Source organism: Synchiropus splendidus, chromosome 4, assembly GCF_027744825.2.
Source record: "Synchiropus splendidus isolate RoL2022-P1 chromosome 4, RoL_Sspl_1.0, whole genome shotgun sequence".
NCBI lineage: Eukaryota > Metazoa > Chordata > Actinopteri > Syngnathiformes > Callionymidae > Synchiropus > Synchiropus splendidus.
In genome coordinates, this window is record NC_071337.1 from 18,006,735 (window position 1) to 18,034,726 (window position 27,992).

Here is a 27,992-nt window from a genome sequence, read left to right on the forward strand (position 1 = left end):
AAACCAAAATATAACACTTGTTAGTGACTTCAGTTAAAAGAAGTGGGAAATTAAATTCAAGCCTCAGAGGAAATGTGAATGATTAAACAAGCGTCAGAAGAAGGAGAAGGGATTACAGAGGAAAATAGGCTCTGTGTTGTTGTTTTTTAATCTTTTTTATCTGCTGTGAATGTTTAAAGCCTGATTCAAACAACAAGACAGCTGCTGTCAAATAAGCGTCCTCAAAAAGAAAGAGAATAACAGTCAAATCATCAAGCTCCTCTAAAGTTTCAAACTGGTTTGACAGTAAACTCGGGGAATATTCAGAGGAGCATTAAATTTAAACTTATTTATTTCTAAACTTATTTCCCGTCAGCTTTATGTGTACATCACAACTTGAAGTAAATTAACTGTATAATACACAGAAAACATGGCATCATGGTTGAGGGGTGATCATCGAAGCCAACTACACTAATAGATAGAGTACAACATTAGCACCTCAGCACAGAACTTTATTAATCACCTTTTCTAATTGGCCGCTTTTGACACACTGTCATATTTTCAAATATAAATCTAAATAATGCATTACTGTCACTGGCTCTTCGATCTCCCTGATAGGATAAAATTGGAGTGAATTGTAACATGTTTTGTCGAAGCTTGTGTCGTTTTAAAAATGTTGAACATATGATAATTAAAGTTAACTGTCTGATACTGGAGACTACCTGTTTTCCATTCCGTTTTCTATACACAGTAACTGGCGAAAAGGAAGCACAAGCCTGGATGCTAAGAAAATAATTTGTTACTGCTAACCGGAATTTCCTTTTCAAAGATTGAGACAAACATTCTACTATTTTATACTTCATTAAGGCTTTTTTATAAACTGTTGTTTTGCACTTTAACTGTTATCACAAACCCAATAAATCAGACAGAATGAGGATACTAAAAGATTTTGTTTTATGGGGACAGAACAAAGCAACCTTTGATACATTTGATACATGAAGTTCATGAATTGTTTCATTGAAGATTTATAAAATATGTAACATTATGGAGACTAGAGTATATACTATATTCCACTATCCTGTCACACTTTTTATTTCAATGTTGTTATTACTTATTATGTACTTGTCTTTAATTGTATTTTTTAACATATTGTCATTGTCTAAACTATGGCTGCAACTAACAACTACGACAAGTCACAGACGAACAGCATATTACATGTGCAGGATGAGAAACACAAACACTCATGTTATTATAGCATCATAAATAGTCATTAGACTTAACATGTCTGCATACAATGTGTACAGGTTGACGAACACGTGACTTGTCTGATGGTAGTGTTGTAAATAGTAAGTAAACAATTGTAAAGTGTTAAGTGTTGTTTTGAAACTAAATTGCTCAAACAGTGGTTTTAGTTTGCTGTACTGATGGTCCCAGAGCCACAGCAGTAATGAACTAGTCAATTATTGTCAACTATTAATTCTGGCCATAGTCTAAATTGTATTATTTTTTTATATCTTACTGATGCAAAAAATAAGTATATATGTAAATTGCCATTTTTTTAAGAATCATGGGTTAGATTCTTTGGGTTTGGTTTGGCCTTTGGTTTCACAGGCAGTGAAGGTGCATCCACTTGGTGAATACGTTTTGATGGCGACATGCTCTTATACAATTGACAAATCTGACCACTGAATTTTTGAGCTAAATTATCAAGTGAAACAAGGCCTTCATACCCTTTTGAAAACCACTATTCAAGTGTCATCCTTTTGTCAACAGTAATAATTATAATTTAAAAAAAAACGTTTCAGGCTTTGCAAAAGAAACAACAACACATCTTGAGAGATCACATGCTTCACAAACAGTCTGTCAACTTGAAACACTTCTCGCTCATATCGGACCGACGTAATTCTACTCTCGAAGCTCACAGTGCCAAAATAAAAATGGTTCTTTCACTTACTTGGCATGAAGGAGTGGGTCAAAAGGCGGATGTTGGGCTCCATAAACGTGCTGAATGCTGAGGAAGTGAAGAGGAAATGAACTAACACAGGCGTTCCATGCAATCACAATAAGACGGATTTACACAGTGAAACTGCGAGCGTGTGACGTGACAGTACTGACTTCTGAACATGAAGCAAAACCAGCCAGGTGGTGTTTAATTGTAGTTACAAGCTTCGTTTAAACTACCGGGTTTGTAGCTAATAGCGGTAAGCTAACAAAAACAAACATCAGCCACTGGTGCTATGATGATAAGTGGACAATACCTATCAAAACGAGAGTGTAAATGACGTAATAATGAGCTGTGGTGATAATTAGCTCCAAGACAGAAGTGAATTCTAGTTGCTATGCTAATGTAGCCAGCAGCAGGGAACACGTCACTCACCTGCCAGGAACCTTCGCTGCGTTCCTCTTCCAGAACTGTTTCTTATTTCCGTCACTCGACATTTTCCCCACACCAGGATAAACAACCGGGCGCTGTCGTTGAACGAAAAACGTTGTATTGGGTTAATTTACACCAAGCTCCCTCCAGAAAACTCAGACAGCATCCATGTTGCTAACTGCTTCGTCGGTGAGTAAGAGAAGCCGAGATTGGCTGACAGATGAGTTCGGCTTCGTTGGCCAATCAGAAGTGTGAATAGTGCCAGAAGGAGCTGGTGACGTCACAGCGTTCAGTTGACAGAAGCCGATACAGAAATCAGAATCAGCTTTATTGCCATGGTCATTGGGATCCCACCTACTAGGAAAGTGCTTTGGAGTAACGAATGGAATGCATTGAAGTTTTTGTGTTGTAAATCTGCACAAATCTTTAAAGTCTGGATCTAGTGTCACATGGAAGGAATATATAATATATATATATATATATATATATATATATATACATACACACTTCCACCACACGACAGCCTGTATGAACGGTTCTAGGATGGTAACTGACCGCACAGCGCACAACAGCTCAAATAAAAATCACCACTGACCTCCGAATGGTTAATCTCAGAGCAGTCTTTAACACCATTTCTTCTTCTATCTTCCTCACAAGATCAGCTACAGCCACACCCACACTTTTGTGATTCAAATCATCTCCTCAACCACATGTCAGACTGGTCTGCTCCTTCACTTCCCAGCCCCTTTCTGTCTCTTCTGGTGTGCCCCTGGGCTCTGTCATGAGATCCCTCCTCTTCATCACCTCATCATTTCTCAGGTTTCCATTGCTACATGGAATACACGCAGGTCTATATCCTTCAAACTGTCTATACTCCTCCCACACTGCCTGCCTATCCAAATTAAAAGGCAGAGTTTCCTCCAAGATCCTAAAATTAGACAGCAAGTAAAGTTCCTCTTATGTGAAATGATAGAATCCATACTCTCAAAATCCAATCCCATTCTCCATCACCCTCAGGTCAGGGGTCTTGCTTTCATCATGCTTGAAAGTACTTCTCATACCAATAGATTTACCTGGTGTGCTTACTTCCACCTGCAAAGCGCCTAACTAAAACTTTCTACCAACCCCTCTCTGACATCTCTCCACTGCTACCCTTAGATGTTGTCTCCTATTGCCAAATAATTACTGTGCCTACCACTTCAAATAGAACATTGGTGGAAGAAGAATATAGCATCAAAAACAACAGGAGAACAAAATGTTCAAGCAAAAATGTATTCCATGTAGTAGTATTCCAAGTCTTCCTGACCACAGAGTGTTTTTTAGACCAACTATTGTTTTACAAAATGTCAATCGCAGGTTCACATAGCATTGCGACTGCTCCCTGTTTTGATCCATGACATGTACGGGTTCATCCTGCTGATGCAGCGTCCCACGCTGGTTGAACAAAGATCGCATTTAAGAGGGCGCTCACTTTGAGACGCAGAATAAGCGTTTGGATACCGCTTCATCAGTTTTTTTAAGATTAATAATTTTGTAAGCACTGTGAAATGAAATAACGAATGATAAAAAGGTTTAACTTAATGTGGAATGGTGATTATAATGGTGATATTTCCAGATTGAACGACAGTTTGGCGTGTAGTTTGATACGTCTGTCCAATGACAAGCTGTAAAGACAGGAGACTACTTGAACGAAAAAAAATTGAATCGATTTCTCTTAGCTTTTTGGTTTGTTTTTTTCCTAGTAATAGTAACTTTAAAATGTAAAGTAGGTTGATAGTTATAATATTCTGTTTAATTGGAAGGTTAGATTAGATTATATGTCCTTTATTCGCGTCACAGTGTGGAATTTTACCGTGTCACAGAAGCCCACTCAATATAATGTGGACGATGAATAAAGACAACTTAAGTTTATAAGTAGGTCAAACTAGCGACGTACGTCAGTGTGCCTCTACGTTCTCGTAGACGATCTTTGTTCTGAAGCCACCTCTCTCAGGTCCAAACTCGTGAACAGATGATTGTTGTGAGGCTCGATACACAAATTCGGGGACAACTTGGGCGAAGAAGACAAAATGTTGTTGGCGAAATTCTGTGTGAAGCACAGAGAAGTAGACGTTCTTCTCCATCGGGGTGTTTTAGCGTGGAGGGACGTGAGAACACGGAGCTCCGACATCAGCAACACTTCAGGTATGTCATCGATCCAGAGACGGAAAAGTTCTTTTTACTTCCATCTCACTTTAAATAATTTCACATTGCCTCTTTTGAATTTAATTCAGTAACTACAGTGAGGCGTGGCTTCATGTAATTCAATGAGTCGATGCCAATAACAAACTCAAACACAAGTTCATCTTTTAAAACTAAAATCAGTTATGATCATAAATTATGAGTATGAGCGTAATAAGAGATTGAGATTCGTAACATTCTATCGATCAGATAAAAAGATCAGATACCATCCAGCTGGTGGCACATTGTTGCTATAACAGTTCCATAATGATAAATACACAATTGATTCATATATCATCCGGGAATGTTACAGCATCACTGCAGCTATGGTTGTCTTAGAAAAGTTGTATCGAATTGCTTTGAAAATTATTGGGATTTCATCACACAGTTTATGTCGTTGTTGATAGCCAGTCGGTTAACCCACAATATTAGTCCTGTTGACAGTTACCTTACTGACGAAGATGGACAAACTCTTCAAGTCCATACCTTGGCGGTCAGGAGGATGGCTATGAGATATTGTTTTTCCACGCACTGCAAAATCCTATTTTGGGTCTCACACTCTGTCATTCCCTCACCAATGTATGACCTCATGTTCCGAGAAGTCTTTAATTGTAAGACAAGACACTCAGGTCTTTTTTCTCTTTAATCTCAGTCTGAAATCTGGTTATACTTTGGAACCTTACACTGGACTGTGATGTCAAAAAGTGACTTATTGACCATGACTGACAATTCAGTCGCAGACTCTCAGAGAATCTTTCAAATAGTTGAAGTCTCGCTGCTCATCGTATGTGTGGACTGGTTCAGCAGACTGGGGGTGATTTTATTCTAGACTGAGAAAAACATCTTGAGATTAAACTTTTGAGGATACTAATCTCTCAATTTCACTTTAATAGACTTCACCAAGGGGGTGGAGGACGGTCATTGCCCTGTTGTTGGAGTTCTTCGTATTAGGTTGTATAATTGTATCTAATACTTTCTTGAAGAGTTATGTGACCTACACAAGCTCGGCTTGATGTGACCTGACACAACTGGGTGAACTGCTTCATTTTCCAGTGAAAACAATGGCATGATGCCTCTTAGCAAAATAACACAGGCTTGTGCTGAGGCTTCCTGTTTGATAATGTGGACTGAGTTCAGCAGTCTGTGTTTACTGTCAGGTAATTACACACTTGACTGTACGTTTGATCATTGACCTTCCTCAGAGTGATGTCCGATAAAGACCTGCGGTTGCTTATCAAGTCAATGTTCAACTCAGCCGTCAGTTCTGTTATGTCGCCATCACTGTTCATTTTCGACTGCAGCCTCACTGCACAACTTAAGGAACCTTATGTATGTTTAAGGATGGACAATTAGTCATCCTCAATTAATAATGCTGAACATTTTCTGGATGATCTCAGTTATCGCCACCAGGGATTGCCTTGTTCTGAATCTGACTGATGATGGCGTAGGTGTGCCCGTACAAAATACCTGTATGACGTGTGCAGTCTGTTGTCGCTGGAGTATGAACTGTAGTACAATGTCTAATACTAAAATTGAGACATTAAGTGCTTGAGTTGAGGGAGGATTCGGGGTATGGCAAATAACCCCGTGTAATACTGCTATCCTCCTTCCCCCTCCCCCTTTTTGACAGTAATAAAGTGTGATCTTTAAGCTAAAAAAGTCTTTTTTCGCCACCTTTATCCTGCACAGCAAACTGTTGCAACAATTGACATCAACACAACTCAACACAGCAAAACATATGATCCTCAATAACGGTGCATACTCACACCTTGCAAAAAAATACAACTGCGAACCCACAATCTCAGCTATATAACACAAAAAAATATCACTTACTTACCTCCCACAAGTGCGTGCACAGACGTATTGGAGGTGCTGTTATGCTTTTTGTGAATCACAAATCAGCCTTTTCCTTTATTTTCCCTTTCTCTTATTTCAAACGGTCTCATTCTGGAGCTCTGGCTGTTTTAAAGGCATCATGTTTGGTGCCTTACTGGTTTTAAGAAACCTAAAATCCATCAAACTCAAATTGAACCTAAAAAAATGCCAATCCAACATTCAGGCATACATAAAATATCTACCATAAATTAAAGAATTAGTTTCAGCTAATGATAAATGACTGTTCTTAGTCAACTGTCAGCAATGTCTTATCATTCAAGCTCGGCCAGTGTTAAGTTTTCAGTTATCAGTCAATGGAATTTCCCCTCACACCTTTAAAATTGAACTATTTATAGTGTGAAGCAAGTTACGCTTTGTGGACATGAGATTTCATCACCACATCCCAGTCATGCGATGCTATCCCACGTCATATAATGGTGACAGAGCTATGCAACACCTCAATCCAATGTTGTACTGTTGAGAAAACTAAACTCAGTCAACTTTCAGCCTTCTCAAATGTGTGCCATTCAGGGATTCCAGGTGCATGAACCATCTCACTATTGCAGGAATCAGCAAGAACCAGCTCCTATAGTGCAGCTCTCAGGTGTCCACTCATGCACAACACAGCAGAACTCAGTATAGACATCATCCGTTTTATTGAGGTCAGAGTGGGAGAGGACAAGAGGGTGGTCAGGCAGAGGTAGAAGACAAGTCTAGTACACACTCATAGGCAGTCCAGTTTGCAGGGGCTGAGGAAGAGCCAGTGATGGTGTCATTAAGGTTGTCAAAAATACTTATTTATCGTTTTATCGATACTCAAACAGAGTATCCAGGCACTAATTTGCCTAGGTATCCAAGCGCCCACTGCACACTCATCAAACAGCACAGCAGCAGACACCATTATGACGTCAGACAGGTTAGTAAAGTTCCCATTCGTTCATCCCTTTCTTTCTTAAACTGATAATTGATTTCAGTTCATCCAGTGACCCCAATAATGTTGGTTGATCTTTTACCAGCCATTTGCATGGGCTAGCTGCCTTCAACTTTCTCATATGTCTTAAACACGTATCCTCTATTTATTAAAGATGTAGATTCCACATCACTGTGTGGAAGCAGAATTGAAATTCACAGGCAAATGAGACATTAATATGTGAACATTTGTTATTGCATTCCTCCTATTGACAATCTTAAACTTCACTAAACTACAGAATGTGGTCTTTCAGATAAATAGAGACCTTCTGACCGTGTACTCTCTTGTGATGGGAGAAAACATGTTCAGAAGAGTATTTGCACATTTTTGTTTTAAACCCATTTTCAAGGGGCATCCGGAGCATTCTTCTGCTCATTACACTTTGCATTTCTGCTGAAAATAATGACTCGCTCCAGCAGGCAGCCGGCACTGGTGGTGTCATTGTCACAGTCCTTCTGTTACACCTTCCACCTCCATCTGTTTGTCTAAGCACCAGCTTAACAGACCCATTGTGCCCAAGCAAAATCCACACGTCTTGTTTGACGGTTCGCTGCCGTGTGTACCCAAGCAGATCGCTGCCTTGTAATCCGGAGGTGGCTGCGTGGCACAGACCTGTCTTTACATCGAAGACACAGGCGCCGCAGGACTGAGGGAGAGAAACAAACACTGCCAGGAAACAACAGCTGCTAATACTCCGGTAAACTGTGCAGGTTTATAACGTCAATTACAATTATTTACATGCAGAGTGGCTTTAAGGAGTCTGGACTGGGGGAGCTAATGAAACAATAAATCAATGTCCCCAGTGCAGGTGTGCTTATGTGCACTAGTCGATAAATAACAACCATCAAGGCTTGATCGACAATAAAAGCCCAAATCATTTACAGATTACACTTCAGTCTTTCCACGCATCAAATGGTCACCTTTCAAACACGTGCTGTCATTGGCGTGGACATTGAACCAATCACGTTGTTGTCATTGTTTATTGCTGACTTATTACAGTGTATCCATCAAAGCATTGTGTCAATACAGTCAATACTTCCTCAGACTAGATATATTTAAAATACAAGGACAACTAGTCTGAGTTATCACACTCTTCGCTACATACAGTACTACATCTACATCTACTTCTCTGCCACTTCTTCGCAGCTGACTAGCAAAGGTCTTAGTTTCCTATTTAAGTTGTCTGCAAAGGAGCAATATAATGGGTTTGAACTGTTCCAGATTGTGGACACATTGGCGGTATTAGTGATGTCTCATGTTATAGTGTCAGCAGAAACACTCGGCTAGAACCAAAACATCTGAAATTCTGACAATTTACAGCTACTCAGCTCTTGTTAACCCTTGAATGCTGCTCTAAAAGATATCATGGGAATCTTTATACTAGAGATGCTCCGATCGATCGGTCACTGACTATAAAAAAAACTTAAAACTTACCACAAATTACCAAGAGATAATGCTGGAGGGTTTGGCACTGCCTACAAAATTGGTCGTAAAAATGCAAACATTTGGTCACAATCTGCTCCCCTTGAATAGCAAGTATTGCATTATTGTTCTTCAGTTGTCTCAGCCAAACTTGTGATCATAATTGAATCACCTGTCATGGCATGGATGAAAGCCCAGGATGAGAGCAGATGTGGCAGAATGTTGCTACTCTGGAAAAGTTGATCTGAAACCAATTGTGTTCCCTGTCTCCTGTTGCTCTTGTAATTTGTTTATTTATTTATTTTTACTGCAAATCAGATTTTGTAACCATACTTATTAGTTTGGTGTGTTAGTACAATAGTGTATTAGTGTAAGGAAATATTGACATTGGGATACTCGATTGAGCGATATCATATGTCGTTTTTGCATAAATATTGCAATACTTGATTGCGTGATATTGTCTTTATATTTTATGTCATTATTTAATATTTAATAAATAAATACTTGGCTCGCTGCATTTATGTCATGTATAATACTCTTAATATTTTCTCTCTGAACACTGGGGTTTTTTGTTGATGATAGGAGCTGTTCTTTCCACTGATGGACTGTGTAATTTAACTAAGACAGAGACTGGAGTGACTTCATAACAATAAACCTGTTTTCATGCACATGATATTGTACTGCATTATTTGATTTTCCCCCTTAAAATGAAGGCTCTTGTCAACAAATACTCTGAAATTCCAGTATCACAATGTACAGTATCACTACTCTTGTATCGGAATTTGTATCGTATTGTATCGCAAGATACCTTCCAATACATAGCCCTAATATATATATATTTTTTTATATTGACGTTTACTGGCACTGAAGACAGTATTTCTGGTATTTTCTCCTTCACATAGTCACCAAATATCCCTCTGTCATCCCACTATGACATCCTACCACAACTACTCGTCATCATAGTAATAGTCATGCAGGTGTAGAATTTGAGGTCAAAGAGCAGATCCTGTGGAAGTCCGTATTGCTATTTCTTATTAAATACTCTCACCTTTTATGCTAATTGAAGATGTGGCTACTGGGTTTTATCGTGATTATTCTGTACCCACAAGGCCTTTTTGTTTGGAGGAGTACGCATGTTTAAAGTCACAGATTTAATTTGCCCAAGTCATGGAGAGAATCCAGTCGAGAGGCTGCCCATAGTAGAACCAGGAACTGTGCTGTTCAATTATTCAGGATGTGATGACCAAAGGTCCGAGGCTTAAACCGCAATGGGAAGCCAGAGGTGACTCAAAAGAAGATAAGTGGCAAAGGTTGCAGTTATGGGAAGATATATATAGATTTTTATTAGGAGAACATCATCATACAATACAGACATACTTTCACTTATTTTTTTTTTCACTTTTATCAACAAAAACAAAATTTCTAACCCCATTCCTTTCTCATTTCTGTCTTCAACAGACATCAAAACGTGTGAGTCATGTGTTAAGCAACAACAAAACTGACAAAAACACAAGCGAGAGAAGAGAGGCAAACCAAACAAAGTAAACAACAGCGAGCAAAAATAAATACATGCATTTTAAAAAAACGAAAGAAAATGAAAAATATATGTGCAGTAACCGATGCATAGAAGTACATACCCGGCACATTTATTTTAGGAGGCACTGACAGGAGGTCTATGGGAAGATATTAAAAAGTTAGAAAATTAAAATGTAAAGAAACAAATTCACAACAGTGTTTATTCATGTGTTTTCTTCCGAGCCTTGGGTGCCGAAACAGCAGCCTAGGCTAAGAAGCCCGGACTTCCCTCACCTCCTACAGAGAAGTTCCAAGATGAATTAAGATGTGTATTCTTTCCAGCATGCCATGGGTCTGCTCCCAGGACTCCTTCTACAGAGGTTGGCAAGCATTACAAACAGAAGAGCATTTTCTTAGACCCGGTTCAACAACTGAATACACAAAAACGCATCAGTATAAAATATTGAGGCCTTCATATATTTGTGTAAAATGAAATAAAAGTCAACTCTTCTAATATTTTAAAAACATGGTTGTAAAAGTCCCCTGGAACTCTAAAAGAACTGTGCAGCATAGTAAATTAAACTAAAGCTCTTCAACTTAGCCATTTCTTCACCACTGTTGACCAAAACAGAGTCCTCAGGATTCCACACACTGCACCATTACATCTGTCTCTCTTGATCCTTCCCTCACGTCATACTTAAACTCATCCACATGGGAAAGGAACTGTACCTGGACTGAACTTTCCACCCGTATACCACCAAAAACAATGATCTCGAACTTAGAGGATCTGATCCTGTTCCCAAGTGCTTCACATACTACTCGAAACTGTTGTGGTAACAGGTGAAGTTCACCATCTGACACAACATCCACAAAAAGCTAAAGAGCCTCAACAGTCCGGCAACAGTCTGGCAGAGAAACTCTGTCCACTGTGCAGAAAGGCAGCCGTGGCGTTGTTCAGTGGTATTTTTTTCCCAAATGATTCACCACATAAAAGAAAAATCCAAAACGAAGAAATGTATTTGAAATACCAGAAGGAAATGGGTGAAATGGAATCTGACAGGGAACAAAACAAAGCAATATGTTTTTTTGTCTTTTTGATATTGCTCTATAAGCTCATAAGTACATATCAGTTGCACTTCTGAATTCTGTCTTATCATCTCTCTTGCATCTGTGTGTTTCTACAAACTACTAGCGAAACAACAAAAGAGCAAACATAAATATTGTTAGAACACCTAGATTCTAGAGCTTGTACAGGCTTGTCTCACTGCCAAGCAGTCACAATAAAAGGATTACAGTGATCCACAGCGCTCAGGGATGGGAGCAGAGTACTGCTGCAGAATATGAATATGATGACAGCTTAGTTATTGTCAGAGGACCGTGAGCAGTTGAGGCCAGAGACTGCAGTGTCAGAGATATTGCAGACAAATATAAAACCTCCTGTGTACCTCCGTAAAATGCACAAGATGTTCTGTTGGGATCAAATTCAGGACATTCCAATTGTGCATGATGCCAAGTTATCTCTGGATGAGATTGTGTCAGGGACTGTACAATGGATTTAGCGTGATGAGACAAGGTAATTTTGTTTTTGTTGAAAAAGTTTGCGAGGTATGTTTTGGTTGGAATCCAGTTGAGTGGGATGCCTTTTTGTGGTTTGAGGTTAGCAGAACAGCAGCACTGATTTCACAGCTACATGAAAACACTCTTGGAGAATGGTTGAAAAGAAACAAGTAGCTTGTTTCTCTGGGGTTTCATTAAAAAAACGTGTTTGAGAAATAAAAGTCAGAAGAGTCTACAGTCTGATTTAAAAAAAAAACGTTATCTCGATACAACATCCAAATCCCCCCCTACTTGGGCAGTTTATTCATCTGCTGTCTGTCCCAAATTCAAGGGTCAGCAGCACACCACTGGCTTCACAGGTACAGGGATATTTTCTGACCTCGACATTGAGGGGCTCCTATTTTGCGGAAGTTGAATTACACTGGTCAATTATGAATCTGGTTTTTGTTCCTTCTTACTACTGTTAAAGCAGCTTGGCTGAGTAGAGCAAATTGTTTGAGTAATCTCTGGTGTAATCCATATCCTAAAGAAGACAAGCAATGAACTGATGGATGTTTTTCACTTCCGATCTGACACCTGGATTTGCATGTCTGCCCAGGGTGGTCCCCAACACTTAAGCATAGCTGGGGACCTCTATGCTGGAATGTTAAACTCATGCACTGTGATTTCACTGATGCTGAGATTTCACCTGTTTTTGTCAACATGAAGTGAAGTGTGATGCAATGTCATCACCCTTCACGGTGAGCCTGCATCGGACATCGGTCTCAGCCCTAAACAAGATTTTGAGTCACTGTCATGCTCTCAGAAATTTATTGAGACATTTTTTTTATCATGGGTTAAAAAAAAGATGCAGCCTGAAATAGACGTATATCAGTTCCAGACAGCTGTTTGATAAGCGATTTGTTCGCAATCTGAATCGATTTTTCCCATTACAGTTAATAGAAAAAGAAATAATGCTTTTGCAGGAGTGAATGTAGAGTGTCTGCTGCAGGTGCGCTGTTCGTCTATGTGTGTGGCCGCTGCATGTGGGAGGGGTTGCCGAGTGAGTGACGTCTCTCCAGAAGTGAAGAGGTGCCCGGTGCGTGTCCAGCTCTGAATGTGCGCTTCTGTGCAGTTTGGCTGTGACAAAGTCATAAACCAAGTAACGCTCTGTCCCAGACTCGCCTCATCCCTGTCCCAGCTCCAGCCCACAACAGGACATCAAACCCTGGAGTGCGGCGGTGTCGAGGAGCACCTCCCCTGTGACACTCAACCACGGTCCAGTCCAGATACAGGAAAGGTTTTACACCTCAATATGAAGAAAAAACAGTTAGTAAATGTAGCTAACGGGACACGTCTGCATACAGATGCTGCGTTATACACAATAACAAAGCGTCTTGTGGGTCAGCTGATCGGTCCGCGTGCGTTGTTTTTTCTGGCTTTTTTGGGGAGTGTTCGAGATCTGGATTTTTGTTCGAAATCCGAAGCAAAAAAATCTCAAAATTTTGTTCGAATTTCCGATTCCAAGACGTTTGAAAACTGAGGTACCACTGTATATTTTAGAGATCTCAACGGTTTCTTAATACTAAGGAGTACTGAATGTCAGGTATATATTGAAGTGGGTACTTTGCTGGCCGAATCGAGAGGCAACAGAAAACATAAACCAGCATATAGACACTCTTCTATATGCCTGAAGAAATGTGTTCCCAACCAAACAAGCCGTTATCATGAAAAGGCCTTCTCTGTGACACATGTCCTTAAGTTGAAGAACTTGTACTGCACTATAAAGCTTCTGTCAGCCAGAATGTTGCTGCTTTTGAAGGTACCCTACCTGGCTTCCACAAAAAGTTTCATTGATATATGAATAACGGTGCTTTTAATTTCTGGAAGAGGAATAAAACCGATAGTTGTGAAATACAGCACCTTGTTACATAATAAGAAAGAGTGTGATGTCTTATATCCACTGAAAGCCTGGAGGTCATTAAACTGCACCTAATTATTGCACTGAAAATATTCATCTTTTTTACTTCACTTCTCTCTAGGACTTCCTTATCACGCTGGCTGACGGTTTTATGTCAGCATAATTACAACGTGATGCCTAGCGAGCCGCTGTGAAGGCTTTACTTTCCCATGATAAAATCGATACTTCTCTGGTTCTTTGTATCTCAGTAACTGAAGCTGAGGCGTTCTCAATTGTTCCGTTAATAATGAACACTTTGTTTTACTGGTTTGTCAGAACGTAGCCACAGAAGATCTAACGTGTTCATTTCAAGACTTTACGGCAGGGCACAGTTCTTGGCGAGGAGAAAAGAGGCTCTTTAAACTTTCCATTGAGCCCTTGATTTGTCCCGCCTGTATTTTTCACACCGGGGGTGCTATTTTGTGACAAAATGAAACAGTGGGGTGTGAGGTTTTTGTCACAACCTTGAAGAGGGCACCTGATGAGTGGACAAAAAGTCGACTGGTACCAGTTTTTAAGAATTAGTGAGATGCTTAGGACTGCATTAAGTGTAGAGGTGATGAGTCACTCTGAAAAGATGTGGGAAAGAGTTGTGGCCAGACTTTGTGGAGAGGTTGCCATCAGTCAACAGCAGTGTGGATTTGTGCCAAGAAACAGTACCACTGATCTGACTGATCTGTTTGCTTTGAGGATGTTGATGGAATGTACTGAGGTGGTCAGAGGCTGCATTACTTTTGTTGATTGAGAAAAAGCCTATGAAGTTGTCCCTTAAGTCAAGAGAACCTGAGAAGTCATTTTGGGTTGTGCAGGACCAGCTGCTCTGCAACTCATAGTGTCTGCATTAAGCTGCAATGTTTTTTTTTTAAGAAATATTTATTTATCATTTTTGGTTCACCAACATGAATCAAATGTTCATCTTGTAATGTCAGATTTTTTCAGATGTCTGCAATTTATTTATGTTTTCCGTATTTTCCCCAGATTCAAAGTGGAACAGATGTAATTATTGAAGGTAGTAAACTATTTAAGGGACACGTCTCACTGCAAAAGCTCAAAATCTTACCATTTTTTAGCCTTGTTTTTAGTCAAAATATCTTGATTTAAAATAAATTCACCTTATAAGTGACATCTCAGCAAGACGTAGGAACTTCTTGTAAGACAATGCAGTCTAAAATTGTTAATTGTTTTTTTCAATTGTTCTATTTTCACTTATTTCACTGTACTGTTCCTTGAAATAAGTCAAATAAGGACTGGAGGAATGGAAGGATTCAAGATGACAGCAGTACATCAGGGGTCAGCTATTGTAGTGGGTGGTTTGTCGACAGAATTACTCCGAAACGGACAATTTATTTCAATAAATCTTTCAAGGTTTGTTGGAAATGGGATAGCTTTAGTATAATGATTTTAGTGCTGCATTCATTCCTATTACTTTCAATTTACTGCCAGTGACCAGAAATTTTAACTTCACAATACACAACATACAATCCAGTCAATGAATTAAATGGACGTTTGTGTGAGTGTGGTGATAAAATGTGGATTTACTGACAGTTTGAAGGTTTTTTCATTCGTCCTTCACTGCCATTCTTCCTCTTTTCTATTAACGGACAAAGGTGAGGGCTGCCACATTCAGAGCAGAGTTAAGAACAGGATCAGAAATGAACACATCAGGGGAGGGACATTCATTAAGTAGCACATGTGCAGTTACCCAAGAGTTACCTGAGAGTGACTTCATCATGACAAACTGGGTCAATAAGAAGTTGTTGACACTCAAACAGGCCCATTGTAAGGAATCAAAGCTCCTCACAGCATGCAGATAGACGAGACTGATCTTGATTGAATTTTGTGCACTTGCTCCCACCGAGAGGTGACTGGCGAAATCATCAGATGATGAATCATTTTGTCCCATTCCACTCTTCATGCCTTTCTAACTCCTCTCCACGGTGATATCAAATTTGTGCCCTCTTCAACTGAAGAGGCGTGAAACATTTAGCTCCAGATTGCTTCTCCTACTATTACTGGTAAATATGGCTGCGAGACAGCAGACAGCCTGCAAATCACCGTCGCATTGTGATGGGACTCGCAGAATAATAGCAAATGATGAAAAATACTTTATGTCATTTTTGTACGTTTAAAAAAATGTCTGTGAAAGAAGATATTTTGCAAACTAGCAAGTGACTCATATTGTCGGCAGCTGTGAATGTGAGTGATTTTCTGCCTTCCTGTATCCTGTGATGTTTTTGTGCAACCTGTGCAGGGATAAATGCATCACAGTGTTTTGGTGACAATCGATTGATCCTATTTCTTCAAATTTGGCCAATATATCTTCAAAAGGCTGAACGTTAGAAAGCTCTCTTCACAGAATTACATTGGCATGATTACTTTTTGTTTAGTTTTAGTCAATGTAAAACTCCAAAACATTTAATTTTAGTCAGGAAGAAATAATAATAATTAATAATAATTACAAATATATTACAAATAACAAATTGTGAATTGCACACATGAGAATGTGATTTTGCGATCAATAACAGACCATCTTCATACGTTTTCGTCTTGCCTCATTTCGTCAAATGAAACACGTTGTCGTCAACAAGGACCCATGTTTAGTTCGTCATCGTCATGTTATTGTCATGAAAATAAGGTCGTAAACGAAATTGTTTCAGTCATCGTCATCGTAGACAAAAAACAAAGTTGCCAAAAAACAGCCTTGACGAAACACCAATGTTTTTACAGTACAGTTACACAGTTTTATTCAGTTTTTCACAGTAGTGGTGATAATGTGTTGTGATGGATGTGACACCTAAAAACACCACACAACTGAAGTTGTGCACAGCATTAACAGCAGCATTAATGAAAGTGCAAAATGGCAAAAATATTGAAATAATTAAACAAACCTAGACTATAAACCTCATTTGATGCACCTGTGTAAAATAGAAGCCACATTACAGCATGTGACATGAAGTGAAATTGAGGATCTTTGCGCTTATAGATGGGATGGGTTTTTGAACACATTCCGAAACTCGATCGAGTCATTTCGGCCGATACCGATAACCACCCCTAGTTATTTGTAGCATTTGGAAGACTCCAACCAGAGTTATACAGTGGTAGTTTGTGTGTGTAAGACTGACCAAGTTAATTTGAGAGTTGATGGAAGCTAACACAATCCTAAACAAAAAAGGAAAAAAAAGGACCTTTGCTCACAACTGACACTAAACCCCTTCCCTCATCCAGTTCATGAAAAGCTGACTAGGAGCTGATAGAGAACCTTTTCAGCTTGAAGTGACATGCTGAGCCCTGTGGTATGAATAGTCAGAGCGTGCTGGTTGACTGCCAGTGCTAAGATTCTTCAAGCACAAAGAAAAAGTATGTCAGAGCCGAGCTGAGAGGATTTTTGCCTTGTATGGCCGAGGGCTTAGCATGTAACTTAGCGACGGCGCTGAGCTTAAAAAGTGTGGAACTTCTGTGTGAGTTCTCTTAAGGGACGGCTCTGTGAGGCGAGTCGTTTTGGAAAGTCTGTAACAGTGAATGTGTAGTAAATGTGTGAGAGCAACGTATGCGAGCCGATTACAGAGCCACTGTTTAAAGATTGCACCATCAGTCTGGATGCTAACAGATAACAGATAAGATACTTTGCTATCTGCAAAACCACTTATGATTAAGTTATCTAAAAAAGATCACTGATTTGATTGAGCTTTTCTTCACAACTTGCTTTCAAGTTAAATCTACAATTATATAGTATATATTAATTCTTAAATTTGACACGCCCCAAACTGTTCAAACACAAATATTGCATGAATTAACAGGATTAACATGCTCCCGTTTAACCCACCCCAACCCTCCATCCCATCAATGTGAAGATGTTGAATGTTGATGTTAAGACCTAAAGGTCTGTCAACGTGGGTGTTACTGTCTTAGTCCAGCTCGGATTGTAAACAGCCTAGTCCAAGCAACCAATGAAAATAGGAATTTCCAATAATACCACACCGTCCATACTGTCCGTAGGAAAGTGCAAGGTGTTGATTCTGGAGATGAACATCTTGAGCCTCAGGTGTGAGACTCATGAGTCCTGTCGATCCCTGGGTTTTGGGGTTGTTCCCACAGCCCAGGCATCACAGATGTGTGTGCACTCCAGAAGCACAAGTTTAATTTCAGGAAAGCTTTATTTTCAGACCTCTATCAAACTCAAACCTGACAGAACTAGACGATGCTGATACAGAGCTGCTCATTATTGCTCCTCTGAAGTTGTAGACGCTGGATTAACACCATAAATATGATAGCGGGTTGTCCTGTAGAACTATTAGTTGGATGTTGTTGATTTTAATTTAGATCCTGCTGTGTTTTCTGCCGATGTGTTTGAGCAGTGTCTCTATATGACGCAAGCTTGCAGTTACTGAAACAATTTAGCTCCAAACTTTAACTGACAGAAGTCGTTCATGCACATTGTTATGGCACAAAAACTACTTTTTATATTTTTGTATTTTTTATTATTTTTGTATTTATAAAGTGTGAATAATACTCTTTATTGCAGGTATATAAATATTTAGAGAATAAACCAAGTTGACATTGGGATATTGGTTAGTTAATCCAACTCAACTACATTTTATACTGTTGTTTTGAGTGCTTAGGTCTCTGACAGAGCATGAAGCAATTTAGCCCTCACCATCTGAACTGTCTTACTGACAAGTTATCTTGCACTTCAGTATTGCAGATAGCATTTTGTAGTAATAAAGAGTCAATAAACGTTGTCGTCAATAATACCTTAGTCTTCACTTTACCCACACCAATGTCGCATCAATATATTCTCCCAATGGAGTTTTGTTTTTTTTTCTTCCCACCAAGTGTGTGCTCCGGTGTGCTCCCACAAAACCCCACGGAGGTTCAATGATGGTGCCTAAATTGTGGGAGTAAATACTGTATGTGCCCTGTGCTGACCTGTCCATGTGTACCCTGCTCAATCTGTTTGGACAGAGCCCGACTTCCATCTGCTCAGCATATGGTTGAAACAGTACCTGGAAGTCCAGGATCAGGGAGCTAGATGTAGTCCCCGTTGCATGAAGGAAGAGGCAAGAGACATGTAGGTCACACACACACACACACCAACATACACCCATTGTCCCTTTGACGGATGGATAACTTTGTGCTCTGGGGGCATTAATTGAAGAAAGGACTTCAGTCACAGCAGTTACTGTCAAATCATGCACGGAACAAAAACTGACTTCCAATGACGTCAGCACCAATCACAGATGCTGCATGAGCTTCTCCTTGACCTGGAAGTTTTGGTGTCAACCTTGGCGCTAACCAACCGTAACATTAAATTTTTCATCCACGTCAAATACTTTTCACTTTCATTTCCCACTCACAGGCCAAAAAGCTCTTGTCAACACATTAATCCCATCTGATCATTACCACAGGAGCATTTCCAATCTCAAATTTCAATTTCAGTCATCTATTATGTCTCTGGAACACCCACCCACTCCATTTTGGAATAGTTAAACTCAATGTCCTCTCTCCCTCCTGAAATAAAGTCTCCTGGCAATAACTCTTGGTGCTATTTGTCAAAGTGGGAATATGGATGGTCATAAAGTTATTCATGCCTGTGTAAGGAATCATCTTTATTTGAGAAAGAAATGAAATCCTATTTCCTCAGAGTCTCGGGGGAGATATAATATGTCATGCCTCCCACCTTTCCATTTCACCAAATCAGCCGAGCAAATGTGTAGGAGAGACAAGAGTGGATGCATGAGATGAAGCGTCGACGTGTTGGGTGTGCTGTCGGAATGGTCTTAAAACAAGTTCACCACTAGAAAATGAAATCATGTAAAATCATGTGGGAATATTGGGGTATTTTAGTGTGACCAAGTTGATGTTGAACAGGCAGCAGATGGCAAAACAATGTGACGAAATGACCCCTCAGCTTCCTTGTTCTTTCCATGTACCTTCTGAGTAAAAAATGATGTTATCTGAAGTCATATTATTGTCTTCGATCTATCCTACGTGGGTCTTTTTCATCTTCTTCCTTGGATATTTGACATCAGGACTTACTTTCTAAGTTAATATAATTTCCTCTCATTCATGTTCATGAACATTACAAATGACATCTATTGCACCTGAACAAATTCTTAGCGTCATGATGGAGTGTCTTTGACTGACTTCATCGGAGCATGTACTTGGTAAACTCTGTACCTTAACAGTTCCAGTAACAGCTCATATTTCAGTCCTCCTCCCTCAAATGTTAAATAACCTCCCAAGTATCCGATAGATGTCTTAGTCTTCATTGTAACAATTTTTTAAAAGTATTCTTAATGAAGAATCATGAAATACAAATTAGCATCAGTCCTTTTGTCTCCCTCTCATCAGAGGTCCAGAGCCTGTTGAAAACTTCACAAGGTTGGCGTCCAGGAGTCATCCTGCCAGGATGCCCAAGCCACCTCGATTGGCTTGGAGGAGCCATGGCTTTAACTAGAGTCTCTGGATGGCTGAGTGATCTTCGATGCTTCATAAAACTACTACATTTTACTTTTATAAAAAGAAGAAATCAATTCAAAGTCAAGCCATGTTCATCTTTCTTTTCTACGGATCAGCTGCCTTCATAATTGAAATATAACTGCTGCGCCGAAATACTTCATATTTATACCGCTGAGCAGATTCTGTGGTTATTAAAATTCACCTCTGCACTTTCTCTGGTCCATCAGAGTTAAAAGAAAAAACAGTTATTATGCAGTTTCTCTGTCAGGCGAAAGCACATCATACTTTGTGTCAAATATGAATATGCTAATGTCTCCACAGGTGCCATCCAGGTCTGCGAAATAGTTGCTGTCCAAGAGACTGAAGAAGGTGGCCTAAACAAAGCAGAGGTCGGAAGGACACCAACAAAGCATCACGTCGAGATCTTCCCACACGGGTTCAAAGGTAGCAAACAGGCTTTTTTGGGTTAAATTCAGTCTAGACAGCTGTTTCTCCTGTACATTGTGTAATATAGCAATAACTAAATTTTATATTTCACTAGCTTTGTTTATTGTGTAATTTTAGCAGTGTTTTGTGTAATATTTAATTCCAGAATGTGGAATTGCTGCCAGTGAGCACTTTATACGACTAGTTCCGTAATGTACTGCTATAGTTAAAGCACTTCTATGATTCTGTGTGTGATTTATTGGAGTTATGATTCACTGTGCTGCCATTTTGTTCTTTGACGTTGCATTTTTTACTGATGGCATTTTGGGGTTAATTGTTTGGCAGTTAGTTGCTAAAAGTGAATAGCCATGATCTCATACTGTAATTGCTCTTTTTTTCCTGTTAAACTTTAAAAACTCGCAAACGTCAGCGTCAACAAATCAATCATGTGACCTTTTCTCTTAAGTGGATTCACTTCTGAACCAATTTCATCAGAACTTCCTCAAAACAGACAACTTCAGCTGCTCTGATTTTAAATGAGGGCGCGCTGGAAAGAAGCCTGAACCACAAATTCAAGTAATGTATTAACAAGCGAGTCCCTGCTCGGGTGTAGGATGGCAACATGCCACCGACTTATGATTTTAAGACATTAGATTAAACCCAAACAAGATTGGGTTTGCATTATTCATCAGAACCAATCGCTAAAAGGGATCTCCGTCCATCTGAACCGAGAGTGTGTCACTTCTGACGTCCTCACTGACTCCGCAGAAAATCCTCATCGCATCCATCTGTATTATGTCTACAGATAACCTGTCAATCCGTGTATCATTCGTTCATTTGTTTTTCATAATAAAACCAAAATTACAGAAACGACAAAACGACTTGTTTTTTCATAGTTTGTTTCGAGGACCAAAATGAAAAAACGGAAAACGAATCGTTTTTCCGTTTTCCGATTTTCTGCACAATTGGAAAATGGAAAGAACGGATAACGGGGTGATTGTTACTTTTTCATAGTTCGATTTGATGTTGACCGCATCACCCGGAAGTGAACCTTTCAGAAACGCGAGTGCTCAGCAGTCTGCTTCATGTGGTTCGGAAGTTTTGTTACGCGCGAGTTCTACCGACTCACTGTTAAGCGCAACGTGGTTCAAGATCAACATTAAGAGCGACATGGCTGGACTGGACGATAACGCCGACATAATTTTTCAACTTTTTGAGGAGGGAAGAACGCATGCCGAAATTGCCAGCACACTCCGACAGATGGGTGTACTACGATGCTCCGAAATGTCAGTCAGAAGATTCTGCAATCGGCACCAGCTCAGACGAAAAGGACATGTTTCCGATGCAGAATTGGAAGTAGCAGTCATTTCCTCAATTGATAAAGTAAGTGTTAATGTTATTTCCATTTTTAGCAGGTACCTCATATCAATCTGTAGAAGACAAGTTCCGGTGCGCTAGTCTTATTGTTTGTATTTAACTGCTAAACAGTTGTTTTTGTTTGTCCAAAGAAAACGTGACATATGTATCTCAAATTCGAATCATTCATCTATTAATCATTCTAAAACCAAAATACCACAATAGTGCCACTGCAAGTGCATACAAGGCAAGTACAACAACACTTACTTACTTACTCACTTACTCGACATAGTCCATTCCTAGATGTGCGTACTGGGTATATTTACTGTACATTACTGTGAATCAATATCACAGGGTGATCCTGGGGTGGTGATGATTGGGCCCTCTCCTCCCACTGAATTAGAAGCCTGAGTGTCTCGCACTTTGAGTTCCCAAAGATTTTCCAGAGCTCAATCCCTCTGCACCTACAACCACTATTTAATATTATGTGTTGTTAAGTGTTTTGAAATGTTACCAAGTAAAGCCCTTAGTGACAAATTGTAAAAGTATATAGCTATACAAATAATGTATTACTTGCCTTATTGCCCAGGGTACAGTGCTTTGTGGCCCTTGAAGGTGTTTTTCAACCCACTGTTACAATGCAGATTAAAGTGCATTCACACTTTATCACACTATATCTAGCCCTATTTAATAAACCGTTTTACATTTACAAGGTTCGATACGGGCGCCAAATAACCAGTTTTCCATTTTGATACAAGCAGTTGCCATTTTGTTGCACACGTGATGCATCTGCCATATAAACACATTTCAAAGCTATTAGCTTGATTTTCAGTTTCAATTATATAAGAAACATTTTTGTCTTCACAGACAGGTCCATCATATGGCCGAAAATTTATGACCGGATTTTTGTCATCACTGGGTTTAAGAGCAGGAGAATGTCGAGTGGGAAGGGTTCTCAGAGAGGTGCACCAGCCCTATAATGAAATGCGTCGGCAGGTAAGTCACTGACAGTGAAAACAAATGCGTGATTGATCAACTTATGTCATTGTACATTTACAATTTTATATTATTCCATATTGTTATATTTGTAGGCTATGTATTATTATTTCTTTTCATCGGATAAATGATACTTTGTTTAGGGAGCACGTAACCTGAACCCTGTTCCTTACCACGCTGAGTCAATGGGCCACAAACTCCACATTGACCAAAATGAGAAGCTGGGAATGTTTGGAGTGACTCATGTACTGGCAATCGATGGATTCAGCAGTAAAATCGTTGCTAATTTCACAATGCCAGTGAAGAACAATCTCATTATTTATGAGGAAGTTTACAGGTTAGTCATGTTTATTTTTAAACCAAAGCATATGATAAGCACTTCTTGTCGTTATATATATCAATCATATTTTCTCAACTATCATAATGTGCTATATGTGTTGTGTGCATGTGAATGTGAAATGAAGCTCATTTATCTCATCAAAATTCTGTAATGTACATATTTTCCGTGTTGCAGGGCGGCAGTTACTAACAATGGCATGTGGGACCAGCTCAGAGTTGATCATGGCAGAGAGTTTTTCTTAACCCTTTACGTTCAAGAGAAGTTGTCTCAACACAGACACAACACCAACAGGCTACCTTACATTCAGACAACTTCTTCTAGGGTGAGTTTTGATCTGCTAGTGACCATACATCCAAAGATCAAAAGTAACTCTCGCGGCTAACAAAAAAATTATTCACAATCAAAAATAGATGTTCTATCCCAAAATCTGAAAGAGTTTGCAATCAAATGAATCAAATGCATTTAAAATCTGACGTCATTGGTAAATGCCCTTCAATCCATCTTTCATTGCTGCTACTGTCATCAACAATTCCTTCCAAAAACGGTTGGTGCAAGGTACTCTTTGGTGGTTTATATGGGCAGAACCTGTACCATGGGCCTAGTTTTACAATGAGTGTTTTGCCATGCGGAGCATTGCAATCTAATCCCTAGTCCTCTGGTGCATGTGGGCCAGTCTCCCCTCTCCAATTATGTCATATTTTTGTCATATCAAAATTCAAAAGGAGGCAGTGGGACAACTTAGTACTACTAATTAGGTGAAAAGGTGATGATTGTGCTCATTAATGATGTCATTTTGCAAGCAGACCAAACCCCCAGGACATAGCTGGCATCTTATACTTGCATGGCCAATGTCTTCTGATATGGGTTTCTCACAAATGTTTTACAATCTCAAATATCTTCTTGTGTTTTCAACAGAACCTACGAGTTGAAAGAATTTGGCCAGAGGTCAATAATCGAGTGAACTACCCCCTAAAACAAGCTCTTGTTCACCTGCTGGATCAAGAGTTGATTGATATGGAGGATAATATCAATAAATTTTGTATATCCAATCTGTCATGTCAAGTGAGTCAAATTGGACTTGGCAGGGTTGTCCAGTCGTGGAATGCACACAGAATCCCTGGTAAGTTATAATAACTACACTGGCTGCTGTAGAATCTCAAAACAATTTTGTCGCAACTAAAATTATTAATGTATTTTAGGAAGGGGGATACCGAACGATCTTGCTGCTGGTGGTTGTGCAGCGAGAATTCCCCCAGAGATGCTGCCCAGTGCTGGTGAAGCAGCACAAATGTATGAGCTGGAGTTGGGGTCGTCCCTGACTTGGAACTCATCCTTTGGCTCTGATCCATTTTCATCAGAGGAAGGCCGACTTTATGCTGAGCAGCTGTTTGGAGAGCGGATTCCTGACATTTCTCTTCTTTTTGACTCTGTTGTGAACAATGACCACAGTATGTTTCAAGAAGCACTGTTGTACCTGATTCATGTGACTGGAAGGCATGCAGAGTGATTATTAATACATGATGTACTTGCCAAACAATAAGTGAGCTCAATTATAAATAAAAGTCAAGTTTAGAACACTGCATATTTCTTTATTTGACAAAATTATAAGTATAAAACCATGTAAACAAAGGGCTGACTGCCACAGTAAAGTGCTTAACATGAACTATCTGGTTTTCCAAAACACAGTGCTAAATTATACATAAAAACTATATTTACTACAGGAGCAACTTTTCCAGTGGTGCCAGGGCCTCACCAAGTCCAGCCACTTCATGGATGTTGTCCTCTAAATCGTCTTCACGACATTTGGGGCAGGAAGTGCTGGTTTTGCACCACTCTGTTACACACACCTTACACCCAATCAGGCTTCTACAGCAGGTGGAGAACATTGGTCGTTTTAAAAGACCTGTGAGTTCATAGAAAAATGAAAAAAATAAAAGTTTAAAAAATTTCATTTGTTAAGGAGATAAAAACATTATTTAATCAGCTTTATTAGACATACAATTCATATCATTTGACTGTATAAGAACCAGGACAGTGAGAGCAGTGTAGTATTGAGTGCGTCATAGTCCATGTTGATTAATAAATTTAAGAGTACCAACCTTTACAGACGAGACAGCTACAGATTTCTCTTAAAGAGGCTGCTTCGGCTTCTGACAGAGACAAGGTTGTCGTCATCGTGGAATGACCAAATCCACTGAGATCTTTGATAATCTGTGACACTTCCTTTAATCCTTGGGCTGCCTCCACAACATCTTCAATGTCGGCTACAACCTCTTGAAGGCCAGTATCTTCTCTGCGACTGAAGAACATTTTAATTCAATGTTTAACATAGACAGACAATCACTTCAGATTCCTCAGAAAAGCTGCAGTCAGGAAATTCATAAAGGGGAAAAAAAAACCCAAAAAACAAACCACACGCACAAACTTATATTTCTATCCTTGTTAGGGCATCGTGAGGTTTTTCATTGACTTCCTTGGTTTCCCCAGCCTCTCACACTTAAACATAACTATCCAAAATAAATGGCTAACCTTATCCAAACTAATATCCAATTAAAATGACCTAGTTATTTTTAAGTTTCAACCCTCAAATTTGACTTCAACCTCGTTCGGAGCAGCAAAACGGTCCCAACTAAGCCATATTTCATCACAAGAAGGTGTTTGTTTGTTTTTTTTAAACAGAATCAGAACCCTTTGTGGACATCATATGAAAGTTAACACAAACATCGATCGAAAAAAGTAAAAGAGTCTTCACTGACCTCAGCCGCCTCCTCTTATTAACCTGGAGCAGATGAGCTTCAGGTACTGCAAATACTTTCCTGGAATTTTGCTTCCAGTATACTGATCCTGACAAGAATAAATAAGATTAGTCTTTGTCATAAAAAATGTTTTATTATGTTTCAACCATGTATATTCTGCCCTGTGGATTAATTATATCTTAAAGGTAAGTTCTTTTTTTTTCTAAACAAATCCAAAGTACAGAGCTATTATTAAAATATGTCCTTTCGTGCGAATATCACTTGGGTGTATGCACTTTTTTCAGTTATTAAGAATGTGAACTGTTTGTGCAGAAAATATTACATTTAAACCGCGATAATTAGAACAAAAATAATAACTGTATTATACCTACCTCTTGTTCCTTCCGAATCAATTATTTTATTCCCCTGACTATCAGTCAAAATGACAGGCTCCTGTTCTCCGAGGGCTTCTTTCACCTTGTCAGTGATTGTTGCAACACAGGCCTCAAACTCTGTGAAGCGGACTGTCACCATCTTGCTGCTCTCCAGCTTTCCATTGACGACATCAGCAATGAAGACATTCCTGAACAATGACAATAACTTAGAATTTCTTGAACACATGGAAAGTATCTTACAAGTGGCCAATATGTTATATGATGCAAGGTGCTATCTCAAACAGTTTTCACAAGGAGTGATTTTGATAATATTCGTATTTACTTCTCAGTCAGTCAGTGAATATACAGTGACAACATTAGCCACTCAATATATGCCTGGGGTCATCAGGTTTTTGGCAAAACAAGCATTAACACAGCTCAATTGTGGGGTGGGTAGTAAGTAATTACTAGCAAACAGTCAAGACACCGACAAAAAATATTTAGAAGAAAGTTGTTGTGAATAGGGTTTCTCTTACAAATCACCTGACAAAGGTTTTGACCAGGGTGCTCCTTGAATGTGAAGACGCAGCGCCAGCAGCTGCACTGGGTGGACGGTGAAAAGAAAATCTGACTGGCTGCTGGCAAGATGAAAGTTCCCTGGGCAGCTTCTCTAGAGAGGTGCTGTTGCCATGGACTTCATAATGACCTTTCCGAGTGAGGTCATAGCACATGAAGTCACCGTCATCATGAGGAAATATGGCCACATTTGTGTCATCTGTCAAATAAATGGTCTCTTTTTGTACCTAGAAGTATTTAGGATAGAGAAGATTAGACATTGATCATATTCATTTACTTAGATTTGAACGCGCATTTTAAGAAACAATTCAATTCTCCCCTCATTTTTGTACACACAAATACTTCCTGTCGCTTTCAGAATGGTTATTATTCAAATGTAATTAGTGTAATGTAATCCCTGAATATAACATGATTTATGGTTTGATCTGTCAGTGCATACCGTGAGGATAATCAAAGGTCTAAGGTTGCACAAGAATCTTTTACACTCATAGTGAACATTATGGTTTGGCAATAATTGTGTTGGCAACACTCGGGGGACAAAATTAACATCTACAATTGCAGGATGTAGTGACTACTATAGCAATCAACAACGCATGAAACTTATTATAACTATAAGTTGGATTGGTTATAATAACCCAATAACGCCAACTCATTACTGGCATCACGCTATCCGACGAAACTTCGACGTAAACTTGCTTCACAAAAGTTAATAAGTAACGGACCCCCCCCCCCCCCCCCCCCCCCCCCCCAATTTCATACAACGACTTACCTGGAAAATGACACCTATTTTCTCTGTACTCAGGTCTTCTGGCCTTAATGTGACCCTTTTCCCCTCCCTAAACAGCACAAATGTGTTCTCGTTCATCTTTATGAGCTTGA

General features: G+C 39.4%; 4 protein-coding genes across 9 annotated transcripts in view; 2 read left to right on the forward strand and 2 right to left on the reverse strand.

Moving 5' to 3' along the window:
* The window catches only part of tbc1d22a (TBC1 domain family, member 22a), a 124,213-nt gene extending 119,050 nt beyond the window's left edge, over positions 1–5,163 (reverse strand). For 3 of the 4 annotated variants that reach the window (XM_053862450.1, XM_053862452.1, XM_053862449.1), the window contains exons 1-3: positions 5,022–5,163; positions 2,357–2,448; positions 1,934–1,990 (exon numbers count right to left, since the gene is read on the reverse strand). In XM_053862450.1, coding sequence (XP_053718425.1) covers positions 1,934–1,990; positions 2,357–2,448; positions 5,022–5,057 — 185 coding nt within the window. In that variant the 5' untranslated portion in view covers positions 5,058–5,163. Of the gene's footprint in view, positions 1–1,933; positions 1,991–2,356; positions 2,449–2,948; positions 3,852–5,021 lie in introns of those variants that run through there. The other variant, XM_053862451.1, reaches the window with a different exon arrangement.
* Positions 4,285–27,992, forward strand: part of cerk (ceramide kinase) — a 51,666-nt gene continuing 27,958 nt past the window's right edge. For both annotated transcript variants that reach the window (XM_053862453.1, XM_053862454.1), the window contains exons 1-2: positions 4,285–4,537; positions 20,632–20,754. In XM_053862453.1, coding sequence (XP_053718428.1) covers positions 4,423–4,537; positions 20,632–20,754 — 238 coding nt within the window. In that variant the 5' untranslated portion in view covers positions 4,285–4,422. The remainder of the gene's footprint in view (positions 4,538–20,631; positions 20,755–27,992) is intronic.
* On the forward strand, positions 20,767–26,441 carry LOC128757286 (uncharacterized). The gene is made up of 6 exons (XM_053862455.1): positions 20,767–22,119; positions 22,960–23,088; positions 23,232–23,425; positions 23,603–23,750; positions 24,344–24,548; positions 24,628–26,441. Exons 1-6 carry the CDS (start codon positions 21,760–21,762, stop codon positions 24,933–24,935), a joined length of 1,344 nt encoding a protein of 447 aa, XP_053718430.1. The 5' UTR covers positions 20,767–21,759; the 3' UTR covers positions 24,936–26,441.
* Positions 25,057–27,973, reverse strand: LOC128757287 (uncharacterized). 2 transcript variants are annotated; one of them, XM_053862457.1, is made up of 5 exons: positions 27,883–27,973; positions 26,556–26,746; positions 26,185–26,272; positions 25,528–25,727; positions 25,057–25,331 (listed from the first exon to the last, which is right to left on the reverse strand). In XM_053862457.1, exons 2-5 carry the CDS (start codon positions 26,695–26,697, stop codon positions 25,144–25,146), a joined length of 618 nt encoding a protein of 205 aa, XP_053718432.1. In that variant the 5' UTR covers positions 26,698–26,746; positions 27,883–27,973; the 3' UTR covers positions 25,057–25,143. The 2 variants fall into 2 exon arrangements, with proteins under 2 accessions (XP_053718432.1, XP_053718431.1); XM_053862456.1 differs by lacking the exon at positions 27,883–27,973 and having other exon boundaries at positions 26,556–26,813.

Excerpts from the sequence above, each read along its gene's own strand:
- LOC128757286 (XM_053862455.1), top strand. The coding sequence starts at position 21,760 with ATGTTGACCGCATCACCCGGAAGTGAACCTTTCAGAAACGCGAGTGCT. Across the intron at positions 22,120-22,959 it reads TCATTTCCTCAATTGATAAA|ACAGGTCCATCATATGGCCG; the intron begins GTAAGTGTTAAT and ends TTGTCTTCACAG. Across the intron at positions 24,549-24,627 it reads GAATGCACACAGAATCCCTG|GAAGGGGGATACCGAACGAT; the intron begins GTAAGTTATAAT and ends AATGTATTTTAG.
- LOC128757287 (XM_053862456.1), bottom strand. The coding sequence starts at position 26,784 with ATGTGTTCAAGAAATTCTAAGTTATTGTCATTGTTCAGGAATGTCTTC. Across the intron at positions 26,273-26,555 it reads TGATTCGGAAGGAACAAGAG|GATCAGTATACTGGAAGCAA; the intron begins GTAGGTATAATA and ends TATTCTTGTCAG. Across the intron at positions 25,332-25,527 it reads TAGCTGTCTCGTCTGTAAAG|GTCTTTTAAAACGACCAATG; the intron begins GTTGGTACTCTT and ends ATGAACTCACAG.